Below are 16,084 nucleotides of genomic sequence, written 5' to 3'. Positions count from 1 at the left end.
TACTGTATTTATAAAAAAAAATCCATGCGTACCTGGATCTGCATGTTTTAAACCTGTGTTGTTCAGGGGTCCATTGTACTCTTTTCCTCATTGACTTACTCTGGCGCTTTGTTGAAAGTCATTTGACTGTGTGAGGTCTACTTCTGGATTATTCTATTCCATTGATCTGTTTGTCTATTTATCTATATGCCAATGTCATACGGTCGTGAGCTGTAGCTTCAGCATTATTTTGAAATCAAGTAATATATCTCCTCTTCGTTCTACTTCAAGGATTTTTTTTGGCTGATCCGGGCCTTTGCATTTTCCTTTCTGTTTTAGAATAAGCTTGTCACTTTCTACAAAAGACCATTATGAGATCTTGACTGGAATTGTATCGAATGAATAGATGAATTTGAGGAAAGTAGAAATGTTAAAAATACTCAATTTTCCAATATATGTATATATAGTTTCTATTTTTCTGATTCCTTTAAGTCTTCTTTAATTATTCTTTCAGGAGTTTTAAAAATGGTTTTCTGTGTGGAGGTCTTCCACATGTTTCTTTAAATTTATCCCTAAGTATTTTGAGTGTTAGAATCTTGTAAATGGCATTCTAAAAAAATTCATAGACCACTTGCTGCTGATGCTTAGAAATGCAATTGCTTTTGTATATTGCCCTTGTATCCCGCAATCTTGCTAAATTCAGAGTGTGATATATTTTACTTAGTGCTTTACAGAATTTCATGTTTATTCTTGAAGCCACCTGTGATGCAGGTGTTAGTACAATCAGATTTTATAAGAAGTTTGCCCTGAAATTGCACATGCCTCTTTCTTTGCTCAAGGTCATGCAGGTTGGGTGACAGGAGGAATACGATTTGAATTGAGGTCTAGGCTGACTCCAACGGCTCGTCCCTTTCCATTTCTCTTTGACATTTGGATATTTGAATGGCATGATAGCATGTGGCTTCCCTGGATTTCACTCGGACACTTTTGTGTCATTGTGTTTCACAGGGACACGACTTGGTCAATGGAACGTTTACAGCAGACGAAACGAGAATAAGGCGATAAAGAGACTGGGGGTTTTCCTAGCAGAAGGAGGATAGTCAGTGTTTTCCCGGACTCCTCCACGGAAGACCATTCATGCAGTTGGATGCAGTTGCAAAGCTCAGCCCTCTTTCTCCGTACTGTTGGTGCGCATTAGCTGTTGCTAAATCTTCCACATGTGGGGATGCTGTAAAACTTGTTTTCCCTCCTTCTCTCTTGCAATGTGCTGCAGGAAACCATTTCTGTACAGCCAAGGAGCTCACGGAGGAGATGAGATCACTAACATCGGAGAGGGAAGGGCTGGAGGGACTCCTCGACAAACTGCTGCTGCTGAGCTCCAGGAATGTCCAGAAGCTGGGAAGTGTGAAGGAAGACTACAGCAGACTGAGAAAGGAGCTGGACCAGGGGGAAACTGCCCACGGTAAGTAGTCACTGCCGCCTGGTGAAATATCTACGGTACCAATTGTATTGTGTGGTGGTAGTGTGACCATCACCGTGAAGGGGGTCCTGGAGCACATGACACTTTTCCTGGAGGATCTATTTGGCAGGAGCCTTGGCGAATGGGATAGAATTACTTCTCAGCTTTTGTTTTGCTATTAGCAGGCGATGTCTTTTCTTTTTCTGTCTCACCCCCTCCCCCCCCTGAATTTGCTAATGGCCTTGTGATTATTTAGAGCAATCCCTCCCTTGGCACAGGTCTTGAGAATTTTCTGTTTGACAATTATGTTCCTTTTGTTCCTTGGCTCAGTCTTCTGGCTTGCACAATCAGAGACGAAAGCAGGCTGACTGAGAAAACCAAATAAAAACCATGAAGTGGCTCTTCTATGTGTGAGGTTTTCTGAGAGCTTCTTTCCTCAGGAAGAATGATGTAGAAGAGGCCAGTGCTGCCCTAGCTGAAGTGTCTGCCTGTCAGAGGAGTTACTGTGTTCTTTGCTTGTGTTCTTTTCCTGTTCCGGTTGTTAAGAGCAACTGAGGTCACCTTGAGGTTGGTTCCCTGAGGGATGGTCTCAGAAGATGCTGGTTCAGTCCAAATTGATGAAGTGAAAACTTATTTCTTTAAAAACATGTAAAGAATTTACAGTGGTTCAGTTTCTAATCGGAAGAATGAAATCACGAAAAACAAATTCAGATTTAAAATATGTTAGACGCTAGAACCTGTTTTTTCACTGGTAAATGAGGAGAATAATATCTAGTTCATAGACTGATGAAGTCATGCAGATTAAAGGAGGCAACTTCTAAAGATTTTGAGGGTGTGTGTGTGTGTGTGTGTGTGTGTGTGTATGTGTGAGACTGCCCTTGCATTTCTTCTAGGGAGTAAAGGTTGCTGGAGGCCAGAGGTCATACATAGTATATCATGGTCCCTAAATAAATGTTGTTCACTAGAAAAATGAAAGACCTATCTACTAATAAATAGCTATATTTACAAAGTGTGCTTATTTAAAAGAAATAAGAAAAGAATGGGGATGTTAGGTAGCCCCACAGATTCAATACTCCACAGATTGAAGTAAATGAAGACTTGTGCTTAAGACTGAATAAAGGGGCCTCCTGAGTGGCTCAGTCAGTAGTTAAGCTTCCAACTTTGGCTCAGGTCATGATCTCCTGGTTCATGCCTTTAAGCCCCTCATTGGGCTCAGTTACCGTTACTGTTACTTGTTACTTGTTACTGTTACTGTTGTGAAGGTGTTCTTTATGTTTTAGGGTTGGATTTTGCTGGATCAGCTATCCTTTTCCCTGTGCTTTAGACTGAAGCTAAGTTTTAACCAATCTGAGGTGACCTGGCTATTGGGTCAACCAAATTAATAATCTTGGGTCAGTGAGAGTAATGGGAGACAGATAAATAAATAAATCATAAATTCCATAGTAGATTGAAGCTTTTATCCATTGAAATGCAATAAAACTAGGCCAAAGTCCATATTCTGTCTTTTGTTGGCTTTTGAGAGTTAAAATTTAGAGGGAGCTCTAAAAGTAGAGCTTTAAATATAGAGCAAATACAGAGGGCCAGTATGCACATGTGTGTATGTACCGTGAGCTGACTTTTTTATCCTTGGATAAAATATTTTAAAATAAGACTATTTAAGAAATGGGCAATATGTAGAATTCTTAAAGCAGATTTTGATTTCTAGCTATAGTTGCACCGGGAAAGAGTCAATTCGGATACCGATGAGCAACTCCATGATGGTCAGGGACCCAGGCTCTTCTATTCTGTCCATCCACACCCGGGACGTGTGGTCCAAGATGGCTGACACACACACACATGTCCAAGGCCAGCCAGGGGTTCTGTTTCTATAGCAAATGGAGAGTTTTGTTTGGTTTCGTGTTTTGTTTCGTTTCCTTTTGTTTTAAGGGAAAGAGAGAGGGAGAGTGAAGCAGGGGAGGGGGAGAGAGGGAGAGGGGGAGAGGGGGAGAGAAAATCTCAAGCAGTCTCCATGCCCAGAGCAGAGCCCGACCTGGGACTAGATTTCATGACCGTGAGATCCTGACCTGAGCCCAAATCAAGAGTTGGATGCTTAACCGACTGAGCCACCCAGGCACCCTGAGATTTGCAGTTTTAGGGAACAATTGGTAGTCTGTCTCACACAGAGAACTCTTATTGATGGAAAGTGCTTTGCTGATCACTTACGATATTATTACATCTATGTCTCTGGCTAGACTGAGATCAAAGAAAAGCACTGTGATTAGTTTCATTTGTATTGTCTCAGTATCCAGGGTGGTGTCTTTGAAAATAGTAAATGTGCCATAAATTTTGGTCATTTACACGGGCCAGATGTTAAAATAAAACATACCTTTATTTCTTCTATTCCTTTACTCCTTTGCTTTGAATTACAGACCCAGACCTTGGGTCTTCTTCTTCTTTTTTTTTTTTTTAATTCTTAAAATTCATTCTAATTTAGTGAGCACAGAGGTAAGTTTGTCTTTCATGGAAGATGCTTGAGTTGTCTGAGTGGGATTTTCAGATGGGGGTGTCAGCAGACAGAACAAGATGATGAAAAAGTACTGAAATGTGCCAGAGTCCTCAAAGGCAAAGAGAGATAGAAATCATCACTGAATCCATTGACTTTGTCTCAGTGACACATAGTCTCTGTGAAGAGATGCAAAGGCTGTGTGTTTTAACCTCTATCAGCCGTTCTTAAGACTTCGGGAGAACATGTTTGAATTCTGAGCAACTTTACAGTGAAATAGAATGGAAAGCTAAATCTATCTTTCAACCCCTGAATACTTATGGAGATTAGCTATAAACCTTTAATTTTTATGGATTTTAATGTTTTGTTTTTTTTAAGGAGGGTAGGACAAAAAAAATCAGTAACTTCTTTAGTTTGCTACACCTGCTTTTCAGAAAAAAGACAACCATGAGATTTATATAACTTGTTCCATCCCTTGTGTATAACTTGGTAATCCGTATTGTACTTTATTAATATTGTTGATTTCACACTATAACTCAGATATAAAGGAAGCAGACGTCAAGGGGAGAGATTTAATCACAGAATAATCAGGGCTAGAATTTTAAATAGGACATCATTAGCATGTTAATGAACTTTCCCATTTTATGCCAGCTGCCTGAATGGAAAAGATGTTGCTCAGAAATCTGGCAGGATCTGTGGCCCACTGAACTGTCAGGAATTCGTGTAGAGGGTCCGTAAAGTACGTAAAGGAGTTTTCTGTGCGAGTATCAAACGGCAGGATTTCGTTCTTACTGGCAGTGATGGCTGGCTCTGTTCAGCTTTAACTCATTTGCCTTTCAATGAATAAGCACAAATGGAGGGCGGAGAAGGAGCAGTCTTTTAAGTGTAATAAAGTTCGGGTGCAGTCAGTTTTTCAGTTATGGTTTGGGGCTGCTACAGGAGACCCCCTTATCTGCAGTTTCGTTTTCCAGTGTTTCCGTTACCCACGGTCGACCCCAGTCAGGACAAAGATGATCCTTCTTCTGACGAATCATCAAAAGATCAGTAGTAGCCTAACCCTACATCACCACACCTACACCACTCCCCGACTGTATCTTATCACGTAGGCATTTTATCATTTCACATCGTCGCAAGAAGGGTGAGTGCAGGATAACAAGATGTTTTGAAAGAAAGAGTGAGACCACATTCACAAAAGTTTTATTACAGTATATCATTATAATTGATCTATTTTATTATTAGTTATTGTTGTTCATTACTTACATGCCTAATTTGTTTTTTTTTTTAATGTTTATTTATTTGTTTTGAGAGAGAGAGAGAGAGTGTGCATGCGAACTAGGGAGGGGCAAAGAGAGGAGAAGAGAGAATCCCAAGCTGAAAGCAAGGAGCCTGACACGGGGCTTGATCCCACAAACTGTGAGATCATGACCTGAGCCAAGGCCAAGAGTTGGACGCTCAACTGACTGAGCCACCCAGGCGCCCCTTAATGTACCTAATTTGTAAATTAAAGTTTATCATAGGTATGTATGTATACTAAAAAACATAGTGTACATAGGGTTCAGTACTCTCCATGGTTTCAGGCATCCCCTGGGGGTCTTGGAATGCATCTTCTGTGGATAAGGGAAGACCACTGTACCTACCTTTTGTGTTAGATTAGAAAGGTCCTGTGTCCATGCTGACATGGTCCTGCCCTGATTTTTGGACTGCCTCATGATTTTTGACCTTGAAATAGCTGATGAAAGGAAGTGTGACATTCTCTAGTGAGATACTTGTTCCTTAAACTTTGAAGTCCACAAGTGAAGCTTCTTTTAGAAGTCACCTCACACCTAGTAAGAAAAGACTTTCAGTTTAGAGATCCTGTGCTTTACAAGTTCTGCATAAATAGGCAGTAATTCTCTCTCCACGTTTATCCCATGTATTTAGAAGAAACTTTCAAGAAAAAATAGAATGGAAGAATCGAATTTGCATGCCTTTTGGGTGTGTGTCTGTATGGGGAGGAAATGGAGAAATGGAAAACGTACAAATAATGGAAGTATAAACAACACAACAACAAAAAAATAGAATTTGAAAGTTGAGATGGAAGAAAATCCAATGACAAGTGTTAATTATTCCGGTTGACAATATGATGTGATAAGGAGCTTCCTAGGAGCCAGAGCAAAAAAGACAATTGAAGAGTCATCTATCTATCTTCCTCAAAAGCAGCTTAAATCACAACGTTTTCAGGAATGCAGAGTGGTGTTACATTCTTAAAGGCTATTTTTTGGAGAGCAAACTGAAAAGTCCTCATGAACAGATTCATAACAAATGCAAAAGCATTCTTCATGTGGCTGTTATCAGCCACTCCTGGAAAAAAACCACAGGGGATGCCTTCAAAGGAAGACTTCACGGATAGACTGAAATATACACATATCTTAGATCTGTGGGTGTGTACATGTTTCTCCACAAAAATTTTGATCCAGTGTTTCAGCAAATCCTTAAAGGAACCATTCTAAGATCTCCCAAATTTTAAGAAACATGTTAAATTATAATAATTCCATGGGAGTGAATTAGGAAGGGCTCAGGCTAATTATGTTTAAGTATGGAAACTTTCAGTGATCTGACATGATTCAAACATGAGACTTCGAACCTAGAAGAGTGGCCAGAGATCATATTCTGTAAACTCACCAAATGTCACTTCTTCCCTCTGAGCTTTGATGAAGGTCTGCACAGTAGACAGCTTTACTCTCTTGAGGCTGGGACAGTGATCAAGCTCTTAATAACTGAGGACCAAGCTGTTTGTCTTGGAATCAGATGTGGGCTGCAGGGTCTGTATGTGGAGGAACTGAGATTGTTATGTGGGGAATATTCAGTTTGTGTTTGCATTTGTAAATCAGAAATGTTTGTTTAGGTTTTAAAACATAGAGAATATGAACTTAGGGAGAAAAGCTTCTTTTAAAAAATTTCATCATCTTTTTTTTGTCTGTTTTTTTTCCACGGGATGAAATTTTACATTTTTAATTGTTTATTGTTGACTAATCTTATTAATAAAATTATTATTTTATCAGGATCGCTGTTAAATATGTATTTGCATTTTAAATTTCTCTCCATTTTTTTTTCCTTATCTACTTCGATCATTGCATCTCTGTTGGTATTCCACTTTTGCCTGTGAATTTCTCTGGTTGAAATTTGCAATGAACTTCTTTCCTCTTTTATCAAAAAATTGTGATAATTCTTTTGGGAGGCCTCTCCACCGCAGTGTAAAAAGCCTGTGTTAGGATGTAGGAGGCCTCAGTTTAATCTCGCTTCTGTTGTTGGCTAATCATCTGTGCAACACTTGGCATAGAGAGGCATCACAACATGAGGTTTGATGAATGACTGATTTTTGGCTGATCTCTGCCTCTCAGTTCCTTCACGTATGCCAGTGTTTTCATCTATCCATGCGTCATTTCAGTAAGCATTTATTGAGCACTTATGTATGCCAGGCACTGTGGTAGGCCGTTGTGGTCCAGAGTGAATCCTGCAGTCCCTGAGGCCACTAAAGTCCCCATATACTCTAGTCCCTTCTGATCTAGCATTCCCATGATCGCATCCATACTTTGTTCATTTTTTCCCTTGCTCGCCACTCTTTCTGATCTCCTATTTCTATGTAATTTTTTAGAAGTCCTCACTTGTTACTTTTCCACCTGCGTCCCTGTTTGTTATCTACACTCCCTTCCCAATACTTCAGTCACATATCCCCTGGGTGGGAATGCAGTGATGATTTTAATTGTATTTCACACCCAATTGCAAGAGGCAGTGTTTTGATTTGCTACTTTGTTTGGAGTGGGAACGGGATTCTCCGTAATAGGGTGGGTGTGCGTGACGCTGAAGCATCTGGTGGATCGCTCTTGGCAATAGTGTCTTTCCTAGTCTTTCTCGATTTCATGTGGACTCTGGGCTTTTGATGACATTGGTGTGTGTGCACATGCTCCTACACTCCTGCTCCTACACTCCCTCCTGAAGATTAAGCTCAGAATGGGGAGTAGGTGGAGCGCCACGATTCCTAGAGGAGAGTCCATTGGCTGCGGTTTGGGTGTGGTGTCGTGTGGTTGAGGGGTGATCTGTTGCATGAGACCTGTCATGTCCTGCAGAGTGCTTCCTGCTTCCTGTCTGGTGTCTTCTGTGCAAACTCTTCCCCCCACTCTCATTTTTAAGTGTCCGCAGGTGGGAGTGGTACCACCCTCAGTTAACTGAACAACTTCAGCATTAGGTTACGATTTGAAAACAGATTGTTATTATTATGATACTAGAACTTAGTTAGAATTAGTAGGACTCCGTTCTAAGGGATTCATAAAGGGGTTCATATTACCTTTTATATAGATGCTTACAGGTGTAAAATTGAGTTCTCTTAAGATTTCTTCTTCCTTGGCTCTTTGTTGTCTATCTTCAGCATGTATTTATTGGACCCCTTGCTGTGTGCACAGATTAACTATAGCTATTATGGATTTACTGTGTTCTTTCAAAGGAAGGAGTGGTCCCCTGGATGTTGTCAGTTTCTCTTCAGTAATAAATGTGGATTACTTTTCATTTCGTTCTTTAAGCCCTTACTCTGTGCCAGGCACTGAGCCAAGTCTTGACACATATTTAGCTGCCTAATTCTCTGGACAGTGTGTGGCCGGCCTCAGTCTAGTCTCCATTTTATAGTTGAAGATGCTGAGGCTTAGGGTGGGTCAGAGCCTTGTCCAGAGGCACAGGAACATGAAGGGTAGGGGCCAGGATTTGAATTTTTTGTCTGCAGTTTTATGTTTGTTTGTGTGTGTGTGTGTGTGTATTTGTTTTTTTATGTTGGTTTATATTCTTCATGAACTTGATTTCCAGCACGACCTTCTCTATGCATCCCTCAACCTCACTGCTCTACCTAAATGCTACACTCACAGTCATAACTATTAAGAACAAAGTCTAAAAGTCATCTCTTGGTAATGTTGAGTGCCCTGAAAAGATTTCTTTCCCCACTTTTGAAATTTCTATGTATGTTCTCTGTATTTCATTCCTGAAATGATGATATCTTATCTGCAACTTCCCTGACACCAGATGGATCATTTCACTTGATAGGAGGTTCTGTAGCTTATCATCGTTATGAAAACAACATATTTTGTATTACAACCAAAGCCTTTGTTGTCAAAGGGTGACTAAAAGGAACCTAGCATACCACAGCTGATTGGAAAAAAAAGTTGAACTGTAACAATTTAATTGGATGCATATTTGTTAACTTCAAACCGCTGTTTGATATTTTTTCAAAGACCTGTGGATAGTTATGTTTCCTATTCTAAACTCCTTAGATGCCAGTGTTTTCCTTTGTGTTCTTATAAGTACGGGCATTAACAAGTAGGTCGGCATACTCTCCAGAGGTTCTGGTGTCACAAGCCCAGCTTGTCTACGAATTGACGAATGGGTCATCCTACTGACTACACGGAATTCAACTTGCAGAATGTGATAGTCCTCTTTTTAAGCTTCTTAGAGTGAGTTTCTAAACTTTAAATAAAACACTTAAACTATTCTACAATTCAGGGCTTTGAGGAACTAAGACTGGTTGTTTTCACTGAGTCCAATTTTGTGAGGTTTCCCAGAATTCAGTGCTGTTGGTGCTGTGACATCTTTTGTGCTGTCACAGTTTTTTTCAGTTATTAATTTTGTACGAAATATCTTGTTTTCCTCGTGGACGTTGCCCTGAGTTAGGGCCTCTTGCCATTTCCCTTGGGTGCTTCCTTTTCTTTGAAACTGCCACATATTTAGCAACCCAAGAGAGACAATACTTGAGAGGCCATTCTTTGTTGTCACTTTGATTTTTCAGGTTTTCTTAGCTCTCGTAAAGGAGAAAAGATGTGGCGATAAATGTTTTCCTTCCCTGTTTTGCTGCACCAATTTTTGCGGCCCTGGGCCCACCACACTTTTGCATTTGGGGGGTAGCCATCCTGTCCCATCCACTTTCCCTCCAGATTTTTACACAACTGGGGAGAGTTGGATCACCATAGGGGTGGGCAATCCTAAACTGATGCACTGCAATTTAATATTTATAGAGTGACAGAAACCATCAAGAGTTGCTTAAAGACATACTGACTTGACATCATCAAAAATTTATAAACCAGATATGCTTGTATTTTGCACGCTCACATAGTTATAATGTGATGGTATTTTTGTCTTGATGTTATACTTTCCAAAGTCTTGATAACTCATTAGCAACTGATTGCATACTTTGCTTTTAGATTTAATTATAACCGAGCTTTGTAATTCTCCTTTTATTTACCAAAATGATGTTAAACTTTGGGTTATTTTAGCCTATTTTGAATGTCTCTCCTTTTTTGTATTGTTACTGTGGCTGCTTTATACTTCATGGATCCCCAAATATTATACTACCTTTCCCTAAGAAAGAACCGAATGCAAATATACTGTGATTTCAGGGTGTGCTTAATGAAAGGAAGCTTGGTCTTGCTCAGACAAGGTGACTGTAGTGTTGAGGCTTCTTTTTAACTCTGTGTGACCCAGCGTTTGACTTTGGTCCACATGTCCCAGTTGTATTAGCAAGACAGAGCACTAGAATTTGGCAAAAGTCTGCCTTTCGCCCAACCCCATTTTTTCCCCCCAGAGACTGAGGAACAGCAGGGGCTGAATACCAAACTCCATGTCTGCCCTGAGAAGGTCACCACATACTGAAATTCCCTAGTGGTCTGCAGTTTCCTAAGAACACCTCAACCTTTGGAGGCAAAGTCATTTCCTCTATGCATTATACAAGAATCCTCTGAAGTTCAAGCTTATCAGAGTCCTGGGGTTACTCTAGTGGCTTAAATTTTTAAAAAAAATATATGCCACAAAATAGCATAAATAAAGCACATTTTCAAAGCTGAACAAAAAATGTCCATTATACATACAACTTCTGTAACAGAGCTCCTGGTGTCATTTTTAGTGTCCCGCCCCCCTCCCAACTGCCACCCCCCCAGTGCCTAGGGCACATGCAGACTTTTTGCACTGTGTGTCCTCTCCCTGCCCTTAGCCTTATATGGCGATAATGAAAGCGTTACATCAGTCAAGCCTCGCACCTGTATGTTGGCGATAAATTTGTCATTCCCATTCTGCAGACGTGGACACTGAGGCTCAGTGAGCTCAGGGAGTTGTAGATGGGAAGCAAGAGCTAGAATGGGACTCAGACCTTCTGGCCCCAGAGCCGTCCTCCTCATCACACACTTACATTTCCCTGTTGTTACATAGCATTCCAGTTTATTATTTGTGATCTCTATAGCATTCCAAGACTCAGTATACCATGATTTGCTTAACCATCCCTTATTTTGATGCGTTTCATGATCATTTTTATGAGTTCTTTTCTAAAGATAAAGTGCCAGATCGGCATTACTGGACCAACGAGCATAATCATCCTCATGGTATGTGTTACATGCTGCAAATTGACTTTCAGAAGAATTACACCAGTGTAATCGATGTTCCCATCCTATCCGTTCCCATCCTGGGTGTTATTTCTTAAAGGTTATTAGTATAACAATAATTAGGTAGTATTTAGTTCATGCCTTCTTTTTTGCATTTATTTGACCAGCTGCAAGGCTGAACTCACTTCTTCTTGTGCCTTTGTAATTTTTCTTTATAGTTTATTATAGTCCATGTGTTTGCCTGTTTGGGGGGATGGGGAGGGGAAGGGAACTTGATGATTTCCTCATCTTTATAGAATATGGTTATTCTAATTTTTTTTCCTTTGTGTGTGTGCATGTGTGTGAAATTAACCCCTTACCATAATTAGTAACAGACCAAGAAAAGACATTTTTGTAAACAATGATAACAAGCTGAGATGGCAGTTTAGAATAAATTCTGAAACTTCTTAAGGCATCAGGGTGCAAATAACGTAACAAACAGTGGCATAGACAGGTCTTCCCCAGGAAAAGCGTGCTGTCTCCACTCTGTGCATTAATATTCATTGGGCCTGGCCTTTCAAACAAATGTGACATCCTGGGAAGTCCCGCATTTGGGGGCCATAATGAACTGGCTTCACTGTTTACAATAAATCTAGGGAAGGAATTGTTTTTCGTGTGCACATCCATGAAAATGCACCAGCCGGGAGAGGTGTGCGGCTTTCTACCCGCTGCCTACCTCCTTCTGCATGACGCAGCTCGTGTTTAGTGCCTCGCTGTCTTTGGCTTTTTCTTTCTTTCTCGTTTTCTTTTTTTTTTTTTTTTCAACGTTTATTTATTTTTGGGACAGAGAGAGACAGAGCATGAATGGGGGAGGGACAGAGAGAGAGGGAGACACAGAATCGGAAACAGGCTCCGGGCTCTGAGCCATCAGCCCAGAGCCTGATGCGGGGCTCGAACTCACGGACCGCGAGATCGTGACCTGGCTGAAGTTGGACGCTCAACCGACTGCGCCACCCAGGCACCCCTTTTCTCGTTTTCTTGAATAGATCTATTAGAAAAATAGCTCCTGCCTGTAGGAATTTTTTCTTCGAAAGCATGCTGTTATTTCATAGACGGAAGGAGGGTGTCTATTTATAATGTGTGTGTGTGTGTGTGTGTGTGTGTGTGTGGCCTCTGAAGCAGCAGTTTGAGGGAGAGTGCTGAAGAATATGGTAGGAAAAGGACATCCCTGTCTTGGAAGAATTCCAGAAGGGGTGACCTTTTAGATTGTCACCAGCTTTTCGTAGAGGGCTGTTGGGTTTGCCACGGCTCCCTCTCCTTCTCTCCACAAGGAGCAGCGCTGGGCGCTAAGTCGAAGATCCCTTTCCGTGCATGATGTGGAATCATCATAAATTACTATGATTTGGGCTTCATGAAGGCACCTTCTTGGCTGTTGCAGCTGTTGGGCATCAGACTTCTCCCACGACTCAGACTTCCGCCTCTTCCCGCCGCTTTCTGTTGCCCCGCCTCGGCTTCCACATGCTTCTCTGGTTTCCTTCCAACACCTCCAGAATGCCCGTATCCACCATGTGCCCACTCCCTACATTCCTTCTAAGCTACACCCTGCCAGCTCCCTCGGACCCTCCGAACTGCCCACGATCTCTGTGTGCTCTGAGTGAACTATATACAGCCTCCCCACCATCTCCCCAGGAGTGGATCCCTATGACATCTGTGTTGGGATGCCCTCTCACCGCCGAATGCACTGACTCTCCCATATGTACATTCCGTGTCCTCCTTGAGCCCATGTTTAAAGTCAAAGCCCTCTTGTTCTCACCCTGCTTGGATCTTGACCTAAAACTGTGAAGGTGATCGTTATCCCTCTCTTAATGTTCTGTGATTATTCATTTGGTTTTGCCATGTTTAATGGAATATTTAATAGCATCTATGCAGAAGCCTGTAGACTATAAATAAATACTGTCTTTGGTCTTGAAAGGGTTTTATACAATATAAAATTTAGAGCACATTTTTTCTCAGGAGCCCTGACATTAATATTCGTCATGAGCCCCAAAGTAGAAGCTATTCTATTTTAGCATAATGAAGTTTACCATATGTTTCAAAGTTACTTGCAGTTGTGCTTCTCATAATGACAATTAGAAAGGTCATCTTGTCTTGCCAGGTTCTGTTACATATATAAAGCAGCTCATGGCTGTCAGCGTGAGACGTATGAGGACACTTGTGTGCAAATACAAGGGGAAGACATGATTCTTCTTATCCCAAAGTGTAGCTGTTTGCATCTAAGTACCAAACGTGGAACATGCTAGTCTTTGGCTGGACATAGAAATTGAGACTTCCAAAGCAAATTCTCTGTGTTCTCGATGACTAAATTATATGAGGCTTCCCCCCGCCCTCCCTGCCACTTCCATTAAGCACGATGTGATGGGGCCTCTAAAACATTAGAGAAATTTGACATTAAGATACTGGTTTGTTTCTGATCTTTTTTCTGCCTTATTAAAAAAAATTATTTATCTGCATTAAAGTATGGGAGCAGTATTGTATTTAATTCTCCACATCTGAACTTTGATGACAGAATAGGGAGAAGGTGAGGAGGTGGTCATGAATCAGGGTAATAGGTTTCCTATGGAGCTTATAGAGGGATAAATCTATGTTAGCATTGAAACAGGTGATTCATGGAGGGGAGGGTCTCAGGAGCTGATGCCAGAGGAAAATGGTTCTTATTCTGGTTTGAGAATAGCAAATTAGGTTGCCATAGTTGAAATATTAATATATCTCTATCTATAAATTCCCCTTCATTTCCTTTCTTCCTTCCCTCACTCTTTCTTCCTTTCTTCCCTCCCTCCTTCTTCCCTTCTTCCCTTCCTTCCCTCCCCCTACCTCCCTTCCTTCCCTCCCTTCTTCCTGTTCTTTCCTCCTAACTCCCTCTCTCTTTTCTTTTTCCTTCCTCCCCTCCTTCCTTCCTCCCTCCCCTCCCCCTCCCTCTCCCATCTCCCTCTCCCTCTCCTCGCCTCTCCCTCCCTTCACTTTCCTTCCCTCCCTTTGTCTCCAAGTTTCTTTGCCTGAATTATGACAGGCCAGACTTCTGTATTCAAGTCTTTAGAATTACAAACATTTATCGATAGATAGGAAAGACAGGTAAGGACATGTTGGATTCATTAACACAAGCACATGGTCTCCATTGTTTTAAAATTCCTTACTTGGGAGAATACTGGAGAAGATTCCATAGCCCATGAAACCTCTGATTGTTGCCATTTGATAGTATTAAATGCCTCAGTGTAAAAAATTAACCTGTTTATTCCACATATATTCAAGAATGCACAGTGCGGAGAGCTGCCCCCTCCAAGCCTTTGGGGTTGAGCTGCACACCATCTTTCTGGAATGTTTTTTGTGGTCAGATTTGCCAGAGACACAGAATTAGTCCACATCCCCCGAGGTGCTTTCCAGGCTAATGAATTGATTTTAATTATTTTTACTGTTAAAAATGATCATTAAAAAAAAAAGTTTTATTCTTTTTTTTCTCTTTCTCGAGAGAGAGAGAGAGGGAGACCGAGTTCGAGCAGAGGAGGGGTGGAGAGAAAGGGAGATACAGAATCCGAAGCAGGCTCCAGGCTCTGAGCTGTCAGCACAGAGCCCGACGTGGGGCTTGAACTCATGAACTGCGAACTGCGAAATCATGACCTAGGCAGATGTCAGATGCTTGACTGACTGAGCCACCCAAGCATCCCTAAAAATGATCATTCTTAATTGAGCGTGCTAGAAAGGAATAAACAGTTTTAATTGTCCTCTTCCACATAAATGAAAAAAAATCACAATGCTTATGTAAATAAGGAAGAAGGTGGTAGCATGAATATGAAAAGGGCTTCTGTCTCCTTCCATCTTTTTTTCCTGTTTGACCTAAAGCTGTTAACCTTGGGTGAGTGTCCCCGTTGTCATCTTGTATTATATCTTAAATGCTGTATATGCTGATGGGGGTGGATGTCTGAGTCTGTCTCAGGACATGTAAGATTGTGTAATGGCCTTTTTTTTTTATTGTACATTTGACTCCTATATAATGCCCTTATGTGGCTGGATTTTGCAGGACTATCACCTCCTGGTTTTTTAATTTTTTTTTTTATTTTTGAGAGACAGAGAGAGAGAGAGAGAGAGAGCCAGCATGAGTGGGGGAGGGCAGAGAGAGGGGGAGACACAGAATCCGAAGCAGGCTCCAGGCTCTGAGCTGTCAGCACAGAGCCCGACGCGGAGCTCGAACTCAGGAACCGCGGGATCATGACCTCAGCTGAAGTGGACGCTTAACCCACTGAGCCACCCCGGTGTCCCAGTCAGCTCTTGCTTAAAGGTCCTGGCAGTACTGATTCTTGCAGGACCTGGCCGGTGTCTCTCACTCCGAGGCCTTCGCTGGCACTCGACACCACAAGGGGTTTGAGCACCTTCTAGGTACCAGGCACAGGGAAAGAAGGCTGGAAAGGTCTGGATCTTTGCTTGTAGTCATTGACTGGCGAGGGAGGCATACACAGCAAACAGGATACTGTGTGGGGAGGGTGAAATAAACAAAGGTGAAGACAGCAGGGAGGAGGACAGCTGAGTGTGCCCTGAAAAGGCCCTGGGCAGCCTCACTGAGAAGGCAGAGTGGGGCTGTGGCTTGTAGGTGGACGAGGGTGGAGGTGCCAGAGGCCTCTAGGCTGGAGGACAGCCCGGCTTAGAGGTCAGGGGCCCATGGCACGTTTGGGGCATGATGGGACCAGGGACCTGGCCCCAGCCCTGCCACATAGCTTCTGTGTGACTTTGGGTAAGTTTCCCGATCTC

At 41.9% G+C, this 16,084-nt stretch overlaps 1 protein-coding gene across 5 annotated transcripts in view; it reads left to right on the top strand.

Annotated features, from left to right (window-relative positions):
* Nucleotides 1–16,084, top strand: part of DISC1 (DISC1 scaffold protein) — a 355,839-nt gene that overhangs the window by 152,784 nt on the left and 186,971 nt on the right. For 4 of the 5 annotated variants that reach the window (XM_047825519.1, XM_047825520.1, XM_047825518.1 and 1 more), the window contains one exon: nucleotides 1,253–1,441. In XM_047825519.1, coding sequence (XP_047681475.1) covers nucleotides 1,253–1,441 — 189 coding nt within the window. Of the gene's footprint in view, nucleotides 1–1,252; nucleotides 1,442–16,084 lie in introns of those variants that run through there. The other variant, XM_047825522.1, reaches the window with a different exon arrangement.

This window comes from Prionailurus viverrinus, chromosome D2, assembly GCF_022837055.1.
Source record: "Prionailurus viverrinus isolate Anna chromosome D2, UM_Priviv_1.0, whole genome shotgun sequence".
Taxonomy (NCBI): Eukaryota; Metazoa; Chordata; class Mammalia; order Carnivora; family Felidae; genus Prionailurus; species Prionailurus viverrinus.
Note: the sequence above shows the minus strand (reverse complement) of the source record. Positions and strands in the feature narration are given on the sequence as shown.